The sequence below is a fragment of the Rhincodon typus genome, chromosome 5 (assembly GCF_021869965.1).
Source record: "Rhincodon typus isolate 14 chromosome 5, sRhiTyp1.1, whole genome shotgun sequence".
Taxonomy (NCBI): domain Eukaryota; kingdom Metazoa; phylum Chordata; class Chondrichthyes; order Orectolobiformes; family Rhincodontidae; genus Rhincodon; species Rhincodon typus.
The window spans coordinates 88,367,710-88,391,114 of record NC_063336.1 but is presented as its reverse complement, the minus strand read 5'-3'; the positions used below and the strand labels follow the sequence as shown (position 1 = coordinate 88,391,114).

At 41.3% G+C, this 23,405-nt stretch overlaps 1 protein-coding gene across 1 annotated transcript in view; it reads right to left on the bottom strand.

Annotated features, from left to right (window-relative positions):
• The window catches only part of bmp5 (bone morphogenetic protein 5), a 111,178-nt gene that overhangs the window by 36,865 nt on the left and 50,908 nt on the right, over positions 1-23,405 (bottom strand). The window contains exons 2-3 of the mRNA XM_048597286.1: positions 13,333-13,525; positions 7,768-7,916 (exon numbers count right to left, since the gene is read on the bottom strand). Coding sequence (XP_048453243.1) covers positions 7,768-7,916; positions 13,333-13,525 — 342 coding nt within the window. The remainder of the gene's footprint in view (positions 1-7,767; positions 7,917-13,332; positions 13,526-23,405) is intronic.

The following is a 23,405-nucleotide window of genomic DNA, read 5'->3' as shown; positions in this document are numbered from 1 at the left end:
CAAGATTCCAAACCACATTTATAAGCCCTCAATATTCCATATTAAATCAATGAATCACTTCAATGAATTCCTTTAGTGCATGTCTTTCATTTGCCTTCCCTTGTATACCCAAGCTGCGCTGTCCTTGTAATTGTGTAATGGTTGGTGGAAGGCTGTAAGTTTCCAGTGGGGGAAGACTTGAGAAGGCCTGGGTTTTGGACTGGGTGGCAGCCGTTGGTGCTATTTGACTGGCAAAAGCATTGGCAGAATGACATTGGAGGGACGGCAAATGCTGTCATCTTAAAAAAAGGGAAAGAGAGTATGTACTGTGTCGTGCCACTGACACCACCCCTGCAAACTGCAGGCCAGGCTGTTAGGAGACTCCACGGTGACAGTGAACACTCTTATCCATACCATGATGGAAACAGTGTAGGCTTACAGTTCAGCCTGAGAGCTTGCATGACTTAAATCAGAGCTTCTATAGCAGCCTTCAAACACTGGCCTGTACTTGTGATGCAGTAGAAACTGAGGATCAATATTCATGCACCGCACCAAGGGTGGTTCTGCCGGATGGTTAACTGAACTGGCCACTGCTTCCATGATTTCGAGAATGAGCTCAAAACTAAGCCAACCTCTACTACACTTTTCAGTGCTCCTTGACAGTGACTGCAGCCTTCTGGGTACAGACTGTCAATGCACCAAGCCTTTTATAACATGTATGTCAGTCTTCTTCTTCTGTAGGCTGACTCAAGGTCTTCATCTATGTCCTCCACTGCAGAATCTATTCTGTGATCTTGGCTTCTGATCTACTCAGGTTTCTCTGACTGGCCCAGTCACAAAGCTACTACTGAGCTACTCTCTAAAGTACACATTGTGCTGATATCTTAGCTGGCGAGGGAAAGTGAGCAACAGTGTTTCTTCTTCATCATTGTCCTCCTGCTCTTCCTCTGGGGCCTGGCCAGGTTACAGTTCTTGTGCATCTCAGAGGAGTGAGGCAAAAGGGAAGGGTTTTGCTAACAGCTAGAGGGGTATATTTACACCATGGTCAACTTGTCAATCAGAAAAGATTGTGGAACAAGGAGGAGAAGTTGGATTAAGAAGCAGAAATAGGGGATTTAGCACCTTTCTACAGTATTAGACCCTCCGCTGGTCACAGTCTCCATTCTGACTGCTCCAGTAATGGGGACAATTCCCTCATGACTGTATGTAGCTGGAGGTGCCTATGGTTGAAAGGTGCTGCTACTCCCCTGTTGCGTACCAACCTTTCCTAATTCAGCAGGTTTTATGCAGTGTGTATGGCTGCCACAGCTGGAGAGCTGACATTGTTTGCATGTTGAGAGATCGGACCATGGGGTTTGCAGCAACACAGTTGTCTGAGGGCAATGAGAAGTTATGAGGGTCCAAGTTGTGATTTTGGTGAGTGAAAGGGATGTGTTGCACTGAGAAATGTCTGAGATTAGTGGTGTAGTTAATGGGATGTGGCCTTTGACAATGCATTCACCGACATTCAGCACTCAAGTGAAGTCAATCAATTTCTTGAGACACTGTATCCAGGCCCTGAGGTTATAATCAACAGATTCTGGTTATCTACCTCATGGAATTACCTGGTTTCATCACTTTTTTCTAGTTTGTCATTGAATTATCTCTATGAATAGATGCCTTCTAGCCTCTTCTCCTGCACTATATCAAGACCTGCGGTGCACCTTAGGAAAAATGAAAGCCTGTGCTTTGCCATGTTGTGCTGTTATTGAGAGCTCCACCGGTCAAAATCACTTTTGGAATGACTGCTAGCTTCAGCTCCAGCTACAGTGCACTTCAACGGCCTCAGATATACATGTCAACCCTAAATGCAACTTCTTTCCCACGATCTGTGAGAAAAATAAAAGTCAAAAATACAACTTGCCGAAATAAATAAAAATATCAAAGAAGTCCTCTGCTTTAGATACAAACAGGGCCCAACAGTCTCTGTGTGGTGGGTATTGGAATCATTCGTCTCCAAGTTAGAGAGAGGTTGCAGAGAAGAACTGTACCTGGGATCAGGGGCTCGAGTTACGCGGACAAACTGGAGAATTTGGGAGTATTCCCCGGACAGCGGATAACAGGATAAGTGCAAATTTTGAATAGTTCTGATAGAATGCATATGGGAAAACTGTTTCCACGCATAGGAGGGTCAATTATCCAGAGGGAGCAAATACAAGACAATTGACAAAAATAAGAGGGGAGGTGAAGAGAGGATTTTTTTTTAAAAATTAAATAATATATTTATAATAATAATTGGTATGATCTACAACATTCTGTCAGAAGGCGTGGTCGAAACAGACTCATTAGTACATTTCATACAGCTGGTATAAACTTTGAAAAGGAGAGCCCTTCTGGGATATGTGGAAAGAGCGAGGGAATGGTACCAACTGGATCATTGTTTCAAAGAAGCAACACAAGCACAAGAACTGTGTGGCCTCTTGCTGTGCCACCTACATCTATGAATCTAGTTTCTTTTGATGTGTTGCTTGTGAACGTCAGGTAGAATTTATTACCTCACATTTCTGTCATGTTAAACTTGTCCAATGCCCATAGTCCAATTTAAATAACATACTAAAATTCACTCACCTCAAATTAAATTAGTCCCATTTGCCTGTGTTTGGCCCATATCCCTCTAAACCTTTCCTATCCATGTACCTGTCCAAATGTCTTTCAAATCTTGTAACTGTACCTACATCTAACACTTCCTCTGGCAATTCATTCCATACATGCACCACCCTCTTCCTGAAAAAGTTTTCCTCAGGTCCCTTTTAAATCTTTCTCCTTTCACCTTAAACCTATGCCATCTTGTTTTCAACTCCACTACTCTAGGGAAAAAACCTTTGCTATTCGCCTTATCAATGCCTGAAAAATTAACTAATCCTACAATGTCCTTCAGCAGGAAAGATGCCCAAAACTGCATTTATTTCAGTGAGCTATATTCAAGCTGAATAAATTCCTTTGACATGTTATCAAGTGTTTTATCATAGAATCATAGAATCCCTACAGTGTAGAAACAGGCCCTTCGGCCCAACAAGTCCACACTGATCAGCACAGCATCCCACCCAGACCCACCCCCTCGTAACCTACCTAATCTACACATGCCTGAACAATGTGGGTAATTTAGCATGGCCAATCCACCTAACCTGCAGATCTTTGGACCGTGGGGGGAAACCGGAGCACCTGAAGGAAGCCCACGCAGACACAGGGAAAATGTTCAAACTCCTCACAGACAGTCGCCCGAGGGTGGAATTGAACCCGGGTGCCTGGTGCTGAAGTTTGCATTTAGGGTTGATGTGTATATCTGAGGCCTGTTCCTGAAATTTATTCAAGATCCTGAATAGCCTGCCCCTAACAGCTTTACATTAGCTGAAGATCTTTGATAGGTTGTCAGCTGGATTCTCTCTATGGCAGCTCTCTGATCTTGGAATTAAAAACTGCGGCTTGAAACCATATTTGACATGATCTGGAGAGGAGCTGGAGTGTAAATCTGAGGGAGTGCTGTGACGTTGGTGTTTCTGTCCTTTTTGGATGAAATGTTAAACCCTGCTACTGCTGACCTATTCAAACAGAAGTTAAAGGTCCCTTGCTGTGATCAGAGGAAGAGAGGGAGGTTACCCATGTCTGGGGCCAAGTAAAAATAAGTTAATTTATCATTCATGCCAGTGCTACTGAAGTGTCTAAAACAGCTACCACTTTTGCTTCTGTAATATTACAGTGCAAAACAGTGCCTACAAAGTATTTTGAAGAGTTTGACAGAAGTGAAACACTGCTTCATAAATATATCTTACCTTATGGAAGATTGAATCCATCCGCTGCAGAAACAAAACACATACTTCTTATCCATTACCCCCATCTCTATGCAACCTGAAATCTGGCTTTCATTGATCTATATATTTAATTAGTTCAGCTTGCTGTTCCATTTATCTTGCAGCAACAAAGCTTACTGTTGCCAGAGTTTGTAATTGTAACATTACAAGAACTGCTACCATTTCTGTCAGCTGTGAAAGAAAAAAAAGATACAACACAAAACCTATACTTTTATTTCTGCATCTGCTTGCCCTCTTATACCACACTCTGTTGCTTAGGCCAGAACACTGTTTAAACAGGTTTAACTGGAAGATATCCTCAAACAATTATTAACAAACAAGACTAGATGAAATGGTTAATAATTTACATATATATTATATATATGATTATAATTATAATGGCCAATAATATGAACTTGGTGACCAAGAGATAGCAAAATAAATGCGTCTTGAATGTTGCTGCATCAAGAGGCTTTCAACATTGAAATAAAACAAACAAACAGTAGCAAAACATAGACTTAACAGAGGCACAGACATGCAAAAAGAGCTCAGGGGCACAAGGGAAGTAAAAAGATTTTGAGCAGGTAAGAATGGAGGATGTTACCATGACAATAGAGTATGGAGAACCAAGGACCAGCATTTTCTCCTCATTCTTTCCCCTCAACTATTTGTTGGCTGTAGATTTAAGAATGGTCCCTTTGAATGATGCTGATAGCCCTAAAAATTATTCCACAAAACTGAAACACAATCCTCAAGAAACCTGTTGTAAACTATGTAATGAAGAATTGTTTCCTTTCTAAAACAATAAATGTATCCAGTTAGTGTTTTAAAATACGCATTTCTCAGAATTGCCAAGTATTTGACTGCATCTGTTTTTGTTCCAACGCTTGTTTGAAAACCACTCCAATGATAATCTCCCTCCGTGCCAGCATTGTATTCCCCCCACTTCCCGGGCTGACCTATTTTGAATGCCCTATTGTGTTCATGGGAACAGGCAGCCTTCCCCATAATACCTTACCTAAATGACTAATCTGAAGCTCTCTAATAGCCAAGAGGCACTTTTCCACCCGGCATCGCTTGGTAATGAATGGGATCGGACAAATTCTAACAGTTAACCTTTGTAGAGTGAGATGCTGTGACCTAGACAACAACGACTTTACCCACTGACTTATCCACAGGGGGAGCAAGTTATGGAAATGTTAAATATAAAAAAGAAGAAAATGGCAGACAGCACCAGCACATACGTGGACACAGTTGAAACTGTATTATGTTGTTTTATTTGCCATTTTAAAGAAAGGCCTGAGCTTTATTTGAGCATTTCCCATTTTTCTATGTTATCTTTGAGTCAATAGCCTGGAATTCTTCACTTCAAGTCTGGGAGCATGTCAAGAACAATATTTTATCAAGCAGCAGTCCCCAGAACTCTTTTATTCTCCAGTGACCTCAAGTCACAAATTTAAATTCTGTCAACAAAGCTAATGGGTTGTATGTGTTTGCACAGTGACTATGTCATTGGACGAAGAAAGACCTGATCTCGAATTTGGAGGGACCTGGCATTTCCTCATTCCACAGACAACAAAAGGTAAGCCAGAAAGTTAGATCTTCATTCTGTTGCACTGGGATTCCTTGGGATGCAGGCTGGAAAATCCCAAAATGACAGCAGATTGTGAAGGGTGTGGAGGTGGGCCGTGGAGAATACCTGTCTCAATACACTAACACGGTGTTCCAATTTAATTAAAGAAACAAAAAAACAAAAGGAATCCCTCCAGGCCTCAACCCTCACATACACCTCATCTTATGCCGCTCTACCTAATCCATCGCCCCATTAGAACCCATGCCAATACATACCATAGCAGACCACCGTTTACATTTACAACTGCCATAGCAGCTCACTCGTATCTATCATGGGCAGACCTCAGGACTCATGCAAAGTTGAGAGAATTTTATTTTATAACTGCACCTCCCTGACCCATCCATTACCAGCAAGGTATGGGACCAAGTCAAGTTCAAGAAACACTCCCATGAATGAGACGCCAACCTGGTGAAGCTACAACGCAGGACAACAGGCATACCAGAAGCATTAAACAGAATAGAAAAAGAACTTGCTAAAAACAATCAATACATCTGGCAGCATTCCATGGAGACAGAAATCTCTATTTGATGATCTTTCATCTGAATGATTAGGTATATACATTCATGGGTTGTGGGCATCGCTGGCTAGTCCAGCATTTATCATCCATCCCTAATTGCCCAGAGGGCATTTGAGAGTCAAGTACATTGCTGTGGGTCTGGAGTCACATGTAGGCCTGACTGGGTAAGGATGGCAGTTTCCTTCCTTGAAGGACATTAGTGAACCAGATGGGTTTTTCCAACAATCAGCAATGATTTCGCGCTCATCATTAGACTCTCAATTCCAGTCTTGTTTTTAAAACATTATTGAATTCAAATTCCACCATCTGCCATAGCAAGATTCAAACTGGCGTTGCTAGAACATTGCCTGGGACTCTGAATTAATAGTCAAGCAATAATTAATCCTGAGACCAAGACTCTGTTATAGATAGAGCAAAGCAATCCCACAATGAATGGATTGTCATCCATCTTGTCATAAATGTTGGTCATTGCTGTGAATGTGGGTAATCCATCTCCTTGACCTAACTAGTCGAGATCACTAGAGTTGAGTAAACAATAAGAAGTTTATTGCTTTGCCGCAAACTACATGCAGGTGAGTTTTTATCAGTACTGTTGTTCAGGCTGGAAGCCCTTGTCAGTCCACTGACAGGATCAGGCTGACCCTGTGGCTAAGGTTCAGTATTCCATTTACTAAGCATGGCATTTTTAGGGGTAGATGACCACCAGCTGTCACCAGTCAGAAAGCTCGCCAGATCGAGCTCCACTTACCAACCCATGACCTGCCCAGTGAACTTCTCAGTGAATCGCAATCTGCGATACTGAAGTCCTAGCCCTCCAGAACTTGCTGGCCAATCAGTGGCTGGCAGCTTCTGTGTGCCTTAGATACTGTCATAGGAGGCCTTAGCTTCAGCAGTTTAATTGGCCGGGAGGAAGAGGGATATCGGGTGGGTTTGGAGGTAAGAACAGAGAAGTTGACCTTCAGTAGCCGACCTGCTGCACACATCCCTGCCTGTGATTGGCCCCCAGATTGGGGAAAATGGAACCCCCATTACTCCCACAGTGCAGCAGACAGGTTACACTGGCTTTCTAGTTGGGAAACCAATCACTTTTCTCATCGATAGCGAAGGCAGGTGGCACGTTGAAGCCCTTAAGTGACCTCTTTCTGACTTTAGTTAGTGATGTATCACCAATGGACCTTCTCACCCAACACTCAATCGCTGAGGTGGCGAGAAGTTTGAGAGTATCTCCCTGAGGTCAAGTCGCCCAATTACCTTCCCGTCTCACCACCTCCATAGATTGGTCAGTCATTCTGTGTGTCCATGTTTCTAATCATACTGTTAACTAGGCTAACCCATCAACATCACCAAGAGTGGAGAATTGAACAACCAACAAAATGATGAGGGCCCACAAATACCACCCCACCCCTCCACCCCCAACGATGGCAACACCAAGTCAGTGAGTGAAGAGGATCAAGTGTTTTCAACAATCTCCAGCCTGAAGTAATGCAAATAACCTTCTTCCTAATATCCTACACCACATCGCAACATTCCACACAATCAAATAAAAACTTTTGAACAGCAGTCACTTCTGTATTGTCAGAAACCAATTTGCTCGCAGTAAGTTCCCACAAACAGCAGAATGATGATCACTGGATGTCTGTCATTAGGCATTGATAGACAAAGAACATATTGGGTAGGACACCAAGAATGCAATTTACGCAAGGCATTTTAAAATAGCCCCTTCTAAAATAATAACACTTTCAAAGGTGATCTCTCCCAGATTGAAATTCTAAGAATTACCTTCCATTGATTTACCTCAATGAATAACCTACCATCCATTATTTCCACACAAAGTTGCAAGCCCAGATTGTGCTGTGGGTTTACGACCCAGTGATTGCTGGTAGCGGTGATATCAAAGACAAGCCATCCTCCATCAGACGCGCGGATTTTCTTGTCGTCCAGCAGAAAGAGGTCGGCATCTCTAGACGTTGGGAAATATAGCTGGTTATGAGTTTCATTGTAAATCAACAGATTGCAATAAGAGGTTACATTCATAGAACACATTTCACACCCTTTTCAGATTTGAGAGACAAATATTTCCTGGGACATCAGACCCATTTTCAAGCAACATCACAGAATCTTTTGCATTCATCTCAATGGGCAGATTGTCTCTCAGTTTAACACCTCATTTAAAAGTCAGAAACTCAGTTTACGTCAGTTTACAGAGTGGGGTTCAAAACCATTGCCTCCTTACCTGGAGACAAGAATACTTTGTACTCAGCTAAGCTAATACAACAAAGAACCTTTCATGCAATAAACATTGCAGATTCTGTGGCACGTAGGTAAATACTTATCTCAAGAAATGTATGAGAACACAACAGGTTACAAAATGTAATGGTGGATTGGAAACATTGACCCCCATGACATCATTAGAAATCATTTCTGGTAAACTGAAAGTTGGTGGAATTCTTGAGGTGGGGACACCTTCAAAAGTGCCCCTCACACTCCCCCAACCCACCCTCCCACCCCAAAAATAAATCTTGCTGTGCTTGGAAAGGCGTGCAGAAGATTTCATCAGTCCCCAACTGGAAGTGGCATTGCGTTGTAAGTGTGCCACAAATTGATCACTGCCTGGTTCTGTACCATCTTCGGTACCCACCCTCACTGCCCTGTCACCCCCACCAGTAATTTCAAGCGCAAGTTTCTACACTGGAGTTTCTGAAAGCAGTAACTGCAAATATTTTCTCGGCACATAGTACCCCCACTATAATGTGAGAAAAGCGTAAACAGCCTCCGCTAAAGATGAGAGCATACCACAGCCTAGGGAAGGGAATCATTTGACAATGTTATCAGTCCTGGTGTTACTCCGAGGCAGCTCGATGCTGATTACAGAACAGCTTCAATCCTTGTCACCCTGTAATTCTGCAAAGCTACAAATGGCCACACAAGGAGAACATTTCTCACCTCCCATGGGTGCATCTGAGATGGTAACAATCAGATAATTGGAGTGACCTTGACCTACCTCTCCCAGAGTAGTCAAATGAAAAGGAGCACTACCTAATAAATTATATTTACTGCTCTTTTTGGAGTCTGAAATGTGAAATGTCTGACTAATGGCCAGTGTGTTCTTTGAACTGCTGGAAAAGCTGTAATTAATTAGACATGTCTCCACAGATGGTTCTTCAAGTGTAACCACCTAAAATAAACATTCCTGATCAGGAGTGATTAATTGACTGTTCAGTGTAAGGTTTTTGACCAGTGAACGGCAAAGGCAACCGAAATCTCTGAAGTATGATAGTTTTGTTACTTAAGCTAAGATAAATGGATTTGCCATTACACTATCAGAATGTTTGATTCTATTGTACTTTGTTGTCCTTTCCTTAATATGCCAGCCTTGACAAGTGGTACAAACTTAAAATGCTCAGTTATTCACTTCAATATTAGAGATTGTTTTGCTTGTCGAGACTATTTGATCGAAACAAACATAAGTGAAGATAGTCAAAATGCACTGACAACTGCAGGAACATCAACTTTTGTAAGAACTCTGTGATAAAGCAATCTGTTGAAGTGCACAGAATGGCTCAGATCATTCGTTCACAACATGAGAGGTTCCAGCTCGGGATATTCCAGTACACTCCAGCTGGTTCCTTTCCCAAGGTGGACTTTGGAGTTATATTTTTGGTGCATATTAAGTTCTAATTTCAGACTAATTGGAAGATTCACTTGGTGTAGTCATAAGTAAAGCTGCTGGAGGAAGTGGAAGGGCTCCCACTCATGAAGTTGGGATGCCCTGGTGAATCTGTGTCTCAGCCACACAGATGGAGTGAATGCTCTGCTCTGCATCAGAATGCTATCACTGAATCACATCTGATGCTAACGCTGAATGGAAAAGAAGGGCCGCTATTTTGATGCCAACACATACACATTGACATAGGAGTGGTATAACCTGGAAGTCGGGTACCAGTCTGATTCCCAAGTGCACTGAACTGAAACAGTGCGGGGTAAAAGATAGCAAAGGGGGAGACTCCCAAGTTGCTCCCGTGTGTCTGTGGAGCCAGTTGCAGTGATATGCTCCAATAGACTCAAGGGGGACGCCTTAAAGTGGGATGACATGTGCCAGGGGATGGGGAAAAATCTAACAGAGAGAAGAAAATAATCTTGATTAACAAATTGAACCAAATTGAAAGGAAAATGTAGATATGAAGGAACACTCAGCAATAAGTCACCCCAGCATCAATCAGTATCCAGTCAGCCCTGAATGAATGTCTTTTCAATACAATTGTTATTAATGTTGATGCAGAAAATAAATTGTTGATCTCATGAAACATTCGAAAAGCTGCTGAAATTTTGGAAGGGAATTTTAGCCCCAATAAAACATGTGGGTTTAGGACAGGGTGGGAATTTAACCTTTGAAAAAATAAATCAGGATATTGATCCCCCACTGCTATCAGGCAGGTTGGTAGCTTGGATATTATAGATATTTTCTAATCAACCTGTTCAGAGATGTTATTATCCACCTCTGGTACAGGTAGGACTGGAACCTGGACCTCTGGGCTCAGAGGTAGGGACAGTACCACTGCACCACAAGAACGCTAAGTTTAATTAGTTTACTATGCTACAGGTCTTTCCACTCCCCATCATTCCAATTTCACTCTGGATTTGCTGGGCCTTGGAAAACAGCAGTTACAAACAGGTGAAAACTGTTGGAGAAAAATGTCTTTTCAATTACCTGCAGAATCCAACGTACCTGCTCCTCAAATCCTGTGATCAGACCCCATCTCACCCTACTCCCACCTCTCACAACCCTTCTGATTTCTCTACTCCAACCTCAACCTCTCCACCCAGAGGCTTCTGCTCGACTGCCCCTAGCCCTTTCACCATCAGCACCTGCACAAAACCTCCAATCCCCAATGCTCTGACCAGCCACATTCCAGCATCAGAACCTATCCCACTGCAGAGTTCAGATTCCCCACTCAAGGACTGGATGACCCTGCCAGCCCCCTCTCCTCCCACCCGCCCCCACTCCATTGCCAGAATCAGACACTCCACCCTCCCCCACCTTGAAATCCTCATGAGCTCAAATGTGCAGGAGTTAATTAGGGAAAGTGTTATCTCTTGCCTCTCTATACATGTGCTCATTTGCAGCTCCAAGGAGTGGTGATATTTTGTGTTGTGCACCAAGATTAAGGAGACTGGAGTATTCTGGAGTCACATCTTCTTTCAAAGGACAATCAGAGTAATGCAGTGAGAATTATAAATGATGATACATCAGGAGCAGCAACAGATGTTAAACAGCTAAAATGTTTAGCAAGTAATCATTTTACAAGCATTGATAACGCTCAAAAGCTGCAATTACTTAAGGACTATTCTGTAAATGTCCAGTCTAGCTAAGAGCCTCACTGCTCTTCAGAGATATGTAATAACACCACAGCGAAATTATCTTTGTTACAGCCTCACAAATACGCCCTTGCGTATGAAGCTGCATTAATAACAACCAGGCAATGAAAGACCTCAATACTCACCATTATGGATTATGTGAACATCTTACAATGGCTGTTCACGTTTGCAACTATTTCATTTTGAAATATGTTTTACAGTACTTGGTAGAATTCCTTTCTTTTCCATTCTGCTTTGGCATTTTAAATTATTTGAGATATGTATTAATCAAATAATTCTTCCAATATATAGTGTTGAACATTATACATTCTTATGAGGTAGCAACCATTCATTTTCTGTGGCTCCAGTTTCCCTTCTGGTTACTAAATCATAAGATCACCAAACAAAACAACCCAATTCTCAGCTTTTCGAGAATTATCACCAGTTAACATAGTTGGTAAAATAGCCGCCTTCACTATTTTGTACCTTTGATCACACAGAGAAGCGTTATTCAAGTATGCAAATTATTTTATGGATCTTCAAATATTAAATGGTAACCATTCAGAAAGCCAGAATTGTTTTTAATATTTTTAATAATATTTTTAATTATTGGTTGAATCCATGTTATAAGATGCTGTCATGTTCTTACCAATAATTACCATAAGACCTTGAAATGAAAGAGCAGAAGTAGGCCATTCAGCCCGTCAAGTGTACTCCTTCATTCAATGAGATCACGTAGTCATAGTGATATACAGCATGGAAACAGACCCTTTGGTCCAACTCATCCATACCGACTAGATATCCTAGATAAATCTAGTCCCATTTGCCAGCATTTGGCCCATATCCCTCTAATCCATTCCTATTCATATACCCATCTAGATGCCTTTTAAACATTGTAATTGTATCAGCCTCCACCACTTCCTCTGGCAGCTCATTCCACACACGCACGACCCTCTGTGTGAAAGGGTGCCCCTTAGGTCCCTTTTATATCTTTCCCCTCTCACCTTAAACCTATGCTCTCTATTTTCAGACTCCGCCACCTTGGGGAAAAGACATTGCCTATTTACCCTATCCACGTCCCTCACGATTTTATAAACCTCTATAAGGTCACTCCTCAGCCTCCAATGCTCCAGGGAAAACAGCCCCAGAGAATTCAGCCTCTCCTTATAGCTCAAACGATCCAACCCTGGCAACATCCTTGTAAATCTTTTCTGAACCTTTTCTAGTTTCACAACATCCTTTGTATACAAGGGAGACTAGAATTGCATGCAATACTCCAAAAGTGGCCAAACCAATATCCTGTACAGCTGCAGCATGAACCCCCCAACTCCTACACTCAATGCACTGACCAATAAAAGCAAGCATATCAAATGCCTTCTTCACTATCCTATCTACCTGCGACTCCACTTTCTAGGAACTATAAACCTGCACTCCAAGGTCTCTTTGTTCAGCAACATGACTGATCCACTTCCCCATATCCCCTGATTCCTTCACTGATTAAAAGTTTGTCTATTTCAACCTCTGTGGTAAAGAATTACACAGATTCACTTACCCTCAGAGAGATGAAATTCTTCTTAAGCCTCCATCTTAAAAGGACAACCTTTACCCTGAGATTACACCCTCTGGTCCTATACTCTCCCACAAGGGGAAATAGCTTCTCCACGTCTACCCTGTCAAGCCCTCTAAGAATCATGTATGCTTCAATAAGATCACCTCTCATTCTTCTAAAATTCCAATGAGTACAGGCCATTGATCTAACATTATGTAACAGAACAAAATAAATTGCATTGTGGCTGGTTGAATGTACACCATTTTCAAATCAAGTTTATAACCTGAATAAAAAACAACATGTACTATACCAATAACAGAAAGAGACAAGTCAGCCCGTTCTGTCTCTGCAATTCTGTCTTTATCCAATCAGTCCCATCAACCTGCATTTTCCCTGATAGACAGGCAATCTTGCCTTATAAAGGGCAAATTATGACACCTTAATAATGTGACTTTACTAATTGAATACATACCTGTTAGAATACTCTTTAAGAACTTGATATATAGTAATCCTAAAGGTGTCATTTTCATATCTACTGTTGCTTCGATCTTTGTAAATTCGGAATTCTGCTGCTGTTACTGCCTCTCCTTCAGGAATCTGTGTGAGATCAAATCGGAATTCCTTGTAGTGCCTTCGTTGATGAGAAAAATACTTGTCTCTTTCAACTGAGGTAAAGAACAAGAAAAAGAAAGAATGGTGTCACTTATGACCTTTACTTCATGTTGTGGAAGTAAAATTTTTCTTTTTACTGCTAAAGTAATTCACTTCAAACTCCATTCAAGCTATTTGTGCTATTTGAGAAAAACTCAACAAAATACTGTTAAACTCAAAGAGCAAAAATCCAAATAAGGGATAATATTATCCTGTGCTCTCGCTACATTTCATTTGAACTAACAGGCTGTCCATGAAGAAAAACCGGTTTCTGTCATTTTCAAGCCTTTTGGCATTTTATGAAATACTTCCAAACAAAATTAGTGGCATTCTTTAATAAACGGGGCAAAAGACAACCATCAAAGTGCAAAACTGATCCTTGGCCTTTCAGCATGCCCAGAAGATTTTCCAATGAAAATAAATTCATTACAATCGTCTGGGAATAAGGGAATCAAGCTGACAGTGTGCTTTGCCAAAACACAAAAATGGTCAGTGCCTCCATTCCATTCGATTTATTTACTTTTAGCAAAGAGTGATACAATTACAAGAATAACCATGGAATTTGGCTTTGCGTGAGGTAACGTAATCTGAAACAAGTGTACTCGCTTTCTATTCAATGGATTACACTGGAGGCATGAATGACAGTTCTCCATCATCACCAGGTACAATAACCAAGCCCAAACACACAATATAATTTTGGTCTTATTTACATACTGTAAATTGGCCAGTGACCATGTGCCCTATTTCATTCCTTTGGTTTGCTTCTGTTTTCTCAGCTTTCATCTCGAAGTGAAACATCTGGGGTACAATTGTGCAACCATTTTGGAACAAAATAAAATCATTTCAATGATGTAGAGGACTCCTGCACATTTGTGAATGTGAAGCCAAGTTTAAAATCTGAAAACAATTGAGAATCTAACTTCAAGTTCAAAACTGATACAAGACAAAAACTTCTCTTGAATTAATGATCAAAATGTAGTAATATCTAGAGTTTTAAGCCTGGGAACAGAACAAATGAATCCACAGTACAGATATCCAACAAAGTAGGGTTAATGTAAATATTCAATGTAATAAGACTGGGTTCTGACTTTGAAGCAGAAAATGTGGAAACACTCAACAGGTTTAGGCTGCATCTTGGGAGAGAGAAACAGAGTTCATGTTTCAGGTCAATGACCTTTTGTCAGAGCTGAAAGAAATCAGAGATTTAACGGTTTATAATCAAGTACAGAGCCAGGGATAAAATGGAGTTGGAAGTGGGAGGTCAAGACAGAACAGAAGGGAAGGCATGAGTGATTAATTAACAAAAGGGATGACAACACTCCTAAATGAGACACAAATGGAATGAGTAAAGAAATCCAGAGAAGCTCTAAATGACAAAATAAAAAAAGACAGGGGATAGAGGACAGGCAGGTCAGAGTGATGGTGGGATGGAGAATTATAATGACAAGCCACCAGAAGAGTCACATTTGTGGACCAAGTGGAGTTATTTAGCAAAGTGATCAAGCAATCTGTATTTGGTCTTCAGTGTAGACATGACCATGGCTGGAATTTTATGATCTCCTCCCCTGAGAGTGGGCTGACAAGCAGGTGGGCTGGGGTTTGGCATCAAATTGATTACCAGGGCAAAGGTATCAATCCAGCTGCCTAACTGCCTTGATTGGTAATCTCCAGTGGAGGCAGCATTGGGTGGTTTGGACCAATGATGACGTGAAGTGGCCAATTAATGGCCTCTAATGAGTATCTAAGGGCTACCACTGTAATCTTACCAGGTGGCAGATGCCACATGGCACAGCGAGGCTAGCGAGTAAAACCTGGTGACCTTTTCTCACACGTTGGAGTTGGGCATGCGGTGCAGAGTGTCTCCTGTTTGGGCATCTTTAGGTATTTCACCGGCCCTTTCAAACTCAATAATATATCCCTTCACCAAGGTCTAACCCCTGTGGAAACCCCTGGCATACCTGGGTCACCAGACCCAGAACTCTTCGGCATTGGGTACTTAGCGTATGTCTAGCAGTGGCCCTGCTATGAATGGAGAGCTGACAATTTTGTGGGGAGGGAGCATGGCCCATTGGCAAAAATTTCAGCCTATATCTTGAGCAGTGAATCACTAAACTGGAAGAAGTACGGGGGTGGTGTTAAACTTGAAAGGGTACGGAAAAGATTTACAGGATGTTGCCAGGGTTGGAGAGCTTGAGCTATAAGGAGAGGTTGAAAAGGCTGGGGCTATGTGCTCTGGAGCATCGGAGGCTGATAGACATTTAAATAATCATGAGGGGCATGGACAGGGTGAACAGCCAAGGTCTTTTTACCAGGATAGGGGAATCCAAAACTAGAGGACATAGGTTTAAGGTGAGATGGGAAAGATTTAAAGGGAGCCTCAGAGGCAAGCTTTTCATGCAGAAGGTGGTGTGTGTATCGAATGAGCTGCCAGAGGAAGTGGTGGAGGCTGGTACAGTTACAACATTTAAAAGGCATCTGGATGGGTATAAGAATAGGGAGGGTTTAGCAGGATATGGGCCAGATGCTAGCAAATGGGACTAGATTAATTTAGGATAACTGGTCGGCATGGACGAGTTGGGCCGATGGGTCTGTTTCCATGCTGTATGACTCTATGATATTGCCTTTTCAAACAGGGTGAGCATTTGGGGCTTTGGATGGTGAGAGGGGAAGAGGTTTATCGTGAATGTTTAACTTCTAAGACCATTTATATCTCCTGAATGGAAGGTCAGCAGCCTTTCTTCTCATATATTACAGCCACTGGAGTTCACAGGATATTGAGAGGGATATGCAAGACAGACAAGAGGGATTTCACAAAATTGATCAGTTTTTTTACATAGTTTTTTTTTTAAATTTGGTCTGACCTCAAATGAATGGGAAACCCATACATCTGTCAGAAAGAGGCAGAGATGACGGTTATTGAAAGAAAGCAGATAAATGTTTATTTTACATTATTCTGTTATGGGCTGGCAAGGTCAGCATTTGCTGCTCATCCTTTGGACAGAGTGGCTTGCTTAGCCATACTAAATGGGTGCTGATGGTTAGCCACATTACTGTGGGTCAGGAGTCACATGTAGGCCAAACTAGATAAGGGCATCAGTGAATTAGATGGGGTTTTACTAAAATCAATGGTAGCTTCATGATCGCAAGACCTGCTTTCAGTTCCAGATTCTATTCGTTGAATTTAAATCCCAACAGCTACCTTCAAACCCATGCCTCCAGTATTAACCTGGAACCGTGGATTATTATAGGAGTAAAAAATGTGAGACTGACTGGGAACACGTCATTGGGCATGTCTTACACTCGATAACAAAAAGAATGTTAACAGAAGCAGGGTTGTCTCCATTACAGCCTCCTTTCTCATTGATTCACCCTCAGTTTCTCACCAGGCAAGTGGTGGATGGGTTAGTCCCTCATATTGGGCAGCATGTGTATAGCGTGCAGTAAACTACTCCAATATACATACCCAGCTGAGAATGCCAGCTACTTTCCAAACTTAGAGTTAAGTGTGAGAAGCCATCCCATAATATGACCTGCTTTGCTTCTTCGTCCGCTTATTTAAATCAAAATCCTGTTTAATAACTTGTAATTACAGCAAATAAAATTCTTCTGATCAGAAACAGAAAACAACACACAAAGCTGATATGTACAGAAATTGCAGCTCCAATTTAATCCTCTTTTACTTTCTGACTCCTGTTCACACAGAATGACTACAAGATCAAACTGTTGCTGCTGAAGTTAAGGCACAGTGCATTTATGGTAAGACTCACTGGGATGGCATGATGGCTCAGTAGTTAGCCCTGCTATCTCACAGTGTCAGGGACCCAGGCTCAATTCCATCCTTGGGTGACTGGCTGTGTAGAGTTTGCATATTCTCCCTGTGTCTGTGTGGGTTTCCTCTCAAGTCAAGATGTGCAGGTTAGGTAGATTAGCCATGCTAAATTGTCCAGGGATTAGCCATGGGAAATGCAGAGTTACAGGGACCGGAGAGGGATGCAGGTCTGGGTGGGATGCCCTTCTGAGGGTTGGTGTGAACTTGATGGGCCAAATGGCCTACTTCCACACTGTAGGGATTCTATGAATGTGTGTTGGAGTTAATAAACACTACCTTTCAATTGATTTTTGTGATAGGATAAAGTTTGATTACTGTAGGATGGGAATTCCACTTTAATATTAATCACCTTTCTATGTCTTTCCCATTCTGATTCTACAAGTGACAGCAACTGGTGAATATTCCTATACCTGTTTCAAATTGACCCTCAAAATGCTATTATCCATGTGCAAGAGGGTTCAGTGTTTCACTGACAAAAATATAACAAAATATTGAAAAACAGTTCAAGTACACTACTGCCACATCAGTGGCTGATGCAATGTAAATAATTTTGCATGAACACAGCAGGCCAAGCAGCATCAGAAGAGCAGGAAGGCTGACGTTTTGGGCCTAGACCCTTCTTCAGAAATGGGGGAGGGGTAGGGGATTCTAAAATAAATAGGGAGAGAAGGGGAGGCGGATAGAAGATGGATAGAGGAGAAGATAGGTGGAGAGGAGACAGACAGGTCAAAGAGGCGGGGATGGAGCCAGTAAAGGTGAGTGTAGGTGGGGAGTTAGGGAGGAGATAGGTCAGTCCACATGTGAGCATTAATAAAGCATAAAGAGGCAATATGTTCCATAGTAGCTACCGCCATTGTCCTCACTTCCAGAGTCACTATGACAGTTAAAACCTTTGTATTTAGTTGCACCATTCAGCCACTGTCTGTGCGAGTACAATTCTTCCATCATGTTGATAATTCCTCTGGTCAGTGATGTGCAGGAAGCTTCCGGAGGTACCTTTGAGCTTTGAATCATGCAGTCGATTTACTCTGCTATAATCTTCTTGCCATTAGTTTTCGGCATGTTATTTGTGTCTTCCACTGTGAAGACCGACACGAAATAACTGTTTAATGTCTCGGCTATTTCCTCATTCCCAGCTATTGAATTGGCCTTCTCGTCCTCTAAAGGACCAATGTTTACCTTCGCCACTCTTTTACAATTTCCATATTTATAGAAACTTTTGCTGCCTGTTTTTACATTCTGAGCTAGTTTACTGTCATAATCTATCTTACTTTTCTTTATAACTTTTTTTGTGGCTTTCTGTTGGCCTTTAAAGATTTCCCAGTCTACTAGTTTCCCACTACTCTTTGCTTTTTTGTATGTGTTTTTTTTTCTGGCAATAATCCGGCAATTACCACCTTTGGTGACCTGCTAGTTTGTTTTCTCCTTTGGTAATAGTCTAAATTGTTTGCAAGTAGCCATCTCGAGGAGCAATGCCAAAATAAACACAAAAACATGTAAAGGAAGGGTCTGTGTCAGTGTCAGAGAATCATTTATGGCACAGGAGAGGGCACTTACCTTATCAAGTCCATGCTGCACCCTGCGGAACAATCAGATCAATTCCAATTCCCACTCAGTACCCATAGCCCCTGCATTCATTTCCTTCAAGTCCCCATCTAACTTCCTTATGAAATCATTGATCCACTGCAATAAGGTAGCTCCCATAGGCCTGCCTGGCCATTCTGATTTCAACACATATATTTTTTAAAATAATTCCAATCAGTAGTTACATTTGTCAAAACGTCCCCTCAAACTGTAAGGGTGCTATCCAAGTGCTGTAGTGTGAACATTCTGGCTCCCTCTAGTGGGCCATATTCAGCTCCAGCGACCAGGCCAAGAGAATTTGAGTGAAGAAAACCTGTTTGGTCAAAAACTGGTTAACAGCTTCCTTCACTGAAGCAGCAAAGCCACAGTCCAACCAGGTAACATCAACCTTGATGCTTCACACTAATTTATTAATCTCACAGATCGACAAGCAGGGAATCTTTGTAGAACCCCTGTAAACACGGCCTGCTGTAACAGGAAATAGCGTTGTGAAACAGTTTTGATTGAACTATATAATTCATATGCAAAGGTAATCAAACCACATTTCAGAGCGTGAGGTTCCGTGCCTACTCAAATTTAGATGCAGTGGGTGCAAAGTTACATTGTAGAAGGTCTTTACATGTGACATCTTGACATCGAGAAAGCACAGCATGGGGGTAAGGGCTTTTCAGAGTAAAAAAGATGGGAAGTGGTGTTCCATAAGGCACTTCAAGTTTTTTTTCTAAAAAGTCTCTATCAGTGAAAAATAAAATAAAACTTAAAGCCATGCTTTTTCTAAAAATTCTCCAGTTCTTTACAAATGATTTTTTTTCAAATAGGTGGCCTTTGTCTAAGAGATTTGAAAAGATATCTGTTCCCAATAATTACAATAGCTGTTTATTTGTCTTATCTCAGGGATTGTCATATTATTGTTCACTATGCTATGTTATGTTAAAACTTGATTGCTTTCCACAAGTTATCGTTAAATCATTGATGGATCCTAAATTCAGAGTTGGATTGACAGCCTAAAGGATTAGCTGTCTTTGATGTGGGATTACAAATACAGATCTGTTTGTTTTTATAAAGATATTAAATGCTTAAGACCATACACGTTTTTGAATGGACTTTCATGGATTGGAGTTTGTGTCTACCTGTTGGCAAGGGTTGTAATGGCTATTTAGACCTTTGTTTCACACCAGCTTGGGTAAGTTGACATGGAGGGTGTAAGGGCAAAGGCTGGTAGGTGGATGGCATGGGTTGCCATGAGTTTGCATTAAGTTGGCGTGAGGCTATAAGAGGCCATGGAGCTGGGTGATGGGAATTGGTTGACATTAACGTGGCATGGTGGTGTGGGAAATCAGTGGGGGTGGATGGAGTGAGCGCTAGAGGGCCTAAACAATTGGAATGAAGTGCCAGAGCAGATTCACATACATTTTATCTTTTGTTATAATACGTTTAACTATGGGACTGCCATAAAATACAAATGATGTGATAAAACGAAGCCTTTCTCAATGGACAAGCGATGCACTCTGTCAAACCTTTCTTAATATGTATATCCACACGTTTCTGATTTTATCTTTGTAATTTTCTCAGCATTCTCTCCAATGTCTCCACATCCTTTCTATAAAATGGTGCCAGAACTGTGCACGGCACTTCCAATGCAATTGAACCAAAGATCTATACAGGTTAACTTTCCTAGTCTTTAATTCTAGCTCAAGAAAAATGAAGTTGTGCTGGGTTTGCTTGTTCATGACCTTGCTAACTTCAGGCACTGTGTTTAGTGGCTGTTGTATTTTTACTCAAAGATTCATTCATTGTTCTATCCTCAGCTGGACTCCTACCTTCCAACAAATAAGTCACCTCCCTACCCAAAATGTACCACCTCACATTTCAGTATGGAACCTCATTTAACAATTAGTTACCCATTCTGCAAGTTTTCTAATTCCTTCCTGTAAGTTGATACAGCCCTCCCTCAATTTGGTGATCTCAGCTTATTTGGAAATGCAGGATTTTCACTTCCGTGCCTAAATTGGGAGATTTCCTAACTTGCCATGTCTGTCTCAGGAGAAGCTTCTTCTGAATAGTCTGGTCTTTGTTATGTGGAGGTGAGCAGGAGACAAAGTTGGGCCCACCACCCCAGGGTACAGATTGGAGATAATCACAGGGATTGTCATGGGTTGTTTGCCATGGCCTGTCTTGGTTCTATTGGACTTTGTCCTGGTTTGTGGGGAGTAACAGGTCATCATAATGAGATTGTCGCCAGTTAGGAAATTCAAAACAAACCTGTCTATCCAAAGAATGGGAAGTCATTACCACAGAGCCTGAATGAAGGAGATATCAGAGATACAATTTAAAAAAATACAGGACAAAAATTTGCAGGAACGGGAAATTGGGGGTTATGATTCTAGATTCAGAGAAGATGGGAGGAGGCTTGCCTGGCATATAAACACGACCATGGACTGTATGGGACAACTGTCTAATTTTGTGCCATATGTCCAACACAATCTAACCAAAGTTGAAAGTAGAGAACAATACTCTTTCTACATGTTATCCAATAAGTCTCACATCAATTACTATTAATGTGGAAAATACAACTTTTCATTTTTTTATTCATTCTTAGGATTTCAGCTTCACTAGGAGTGATAAGTTGCCTTCTTGGGCTTCCCTAGCAGTGTCAGGTCATGTCAGTGTATACAGCTACACTTGATCTTGACTCTCAGCAAATTAATTGCTGATATTTAATATCTCAAAAACTCAATCACACAAAATCAGGGGAAGAAATTGGATTTCATTACCATAATGTGAGTTGGGACTTTTTGGTTTGGAACAAGCAAGAATTCCAATTTGGATAAAGCTGGCTTTGATTATTCCCATTTGCAGAGATAATAAGTAAGCTATTAAAATTATGACACAACTTTGGAAATCTTCAGATTTCCCTCAAGATCACATCACTTTACAACATAAGGAGAAGGTAATTATTAATTCTCTGTCATTTTGTGTGGTCCACCCAACAGGTGTAGCCTTAAAATTATGAGACACACAAAGGGTAACTGAAGTATGGAATGTACATAAAACAGCAATTAATACTAACTCAATTGTAAACTTTAAATCATAGATTGATGGAGTTTATTAACCAAGGTCTGTATGTTGAGTAGGGTGCAGATCTAATATGATCTCACTGAATGGCAGATCAGACATGTGAAATGGCCTCACATTGCTACACATTGCACTTTGAAACACCCAGTGACATTAAACTCTCACAATCACAGAAATGCTATGGCACAGGATGAGGCCATTCAGCCCATCGTACCTGCACCAGCTCGTTAAATGAGCATCATTACCTACATCCAATTTCCTGCTATTTCCCCATACCCTTGCGCATTATTTTTATCCAAATAATTGAATGCCTCAATTGATCAAACTTTGCTGTCTCCTCTCAATTCTCTTTTACAACTCACTTTTTGAAAAAGGGCTGCAGAAGTCACCATGTGATATCCAATTTTACAGATAATCAATTCACTGAGTTCTCCTGGGCACATGTCAGTGCTTCCCAACAGCTTCCAAACTATGATGTGCTCAAATCTGCCTACAAGGCCTTAACAACAAAGTGAAATGCTTTTTGTGGAATAACATAAAGCACGTCCAACATCCTTGAAATGAGTCCACTAACTGAAGTATCTCCTGGGTAGCCTCTAATGCTTTTAGGCAACAGGATTGACACACTTCATCTGCATATGCCAAATAAATAACAACTGGCCCAGTCTTGATTTGCATAACACTGACAAAAATTAGAATTACAAGACATTGTCAGAATTACCCAAAATAAGGTTGTATTCAAGGTAAGATCTTGATAGTGGTCAAGTAGGTTAGAATGTGTTTTACTCTTGTTGCTAATCCAAGATTGTACCATCTGTAACACAAAATGTAGGCACACGCATTACACTGATTAAATGCAGAAAACAACAAAAGTATGAGGGTGGTAATTTGGTTTGTATTCTACCATTGCACCAGTGCCTGAAAGAGGGAGGGGAAATATGGAATTAGTAAATGCCAGGATTTTGCAAGAGAGGTCCTATGATTAGACATTAATTAAATTCAATCAACAGTCCTGCTAAAGGAATGGTATGTCACCCTCCTGAGTGCTGTGGAGAATATAGTTTCATTCCATCTCAGTAATGTAGCTATGTAAACCCAGACAGGCATCAAAGGATTTAACTCAGAGCCAAGTAAAAAGGCTTTTCCCCATGTCGGCTTTGGCTCTTTTTGCCATTCACCATGCCCTCTGGTTCTCAACCTTCTATCCAATGGAAACTTTCACTTTACAGGTTGTCTTTGATAACACTGTTTCGATTAACATGGTTCCACCGCAACATGGTCTTTACTACCCATGATTCCAATAACGTGCTCCTGATTCATGATAACACAGTCCTCACCTGACTGCCAGTAGTAGGAAGGAATAAAAATGCCAAAGCTTAGCTTTCCTGGGCAAGTTCCTATTCATT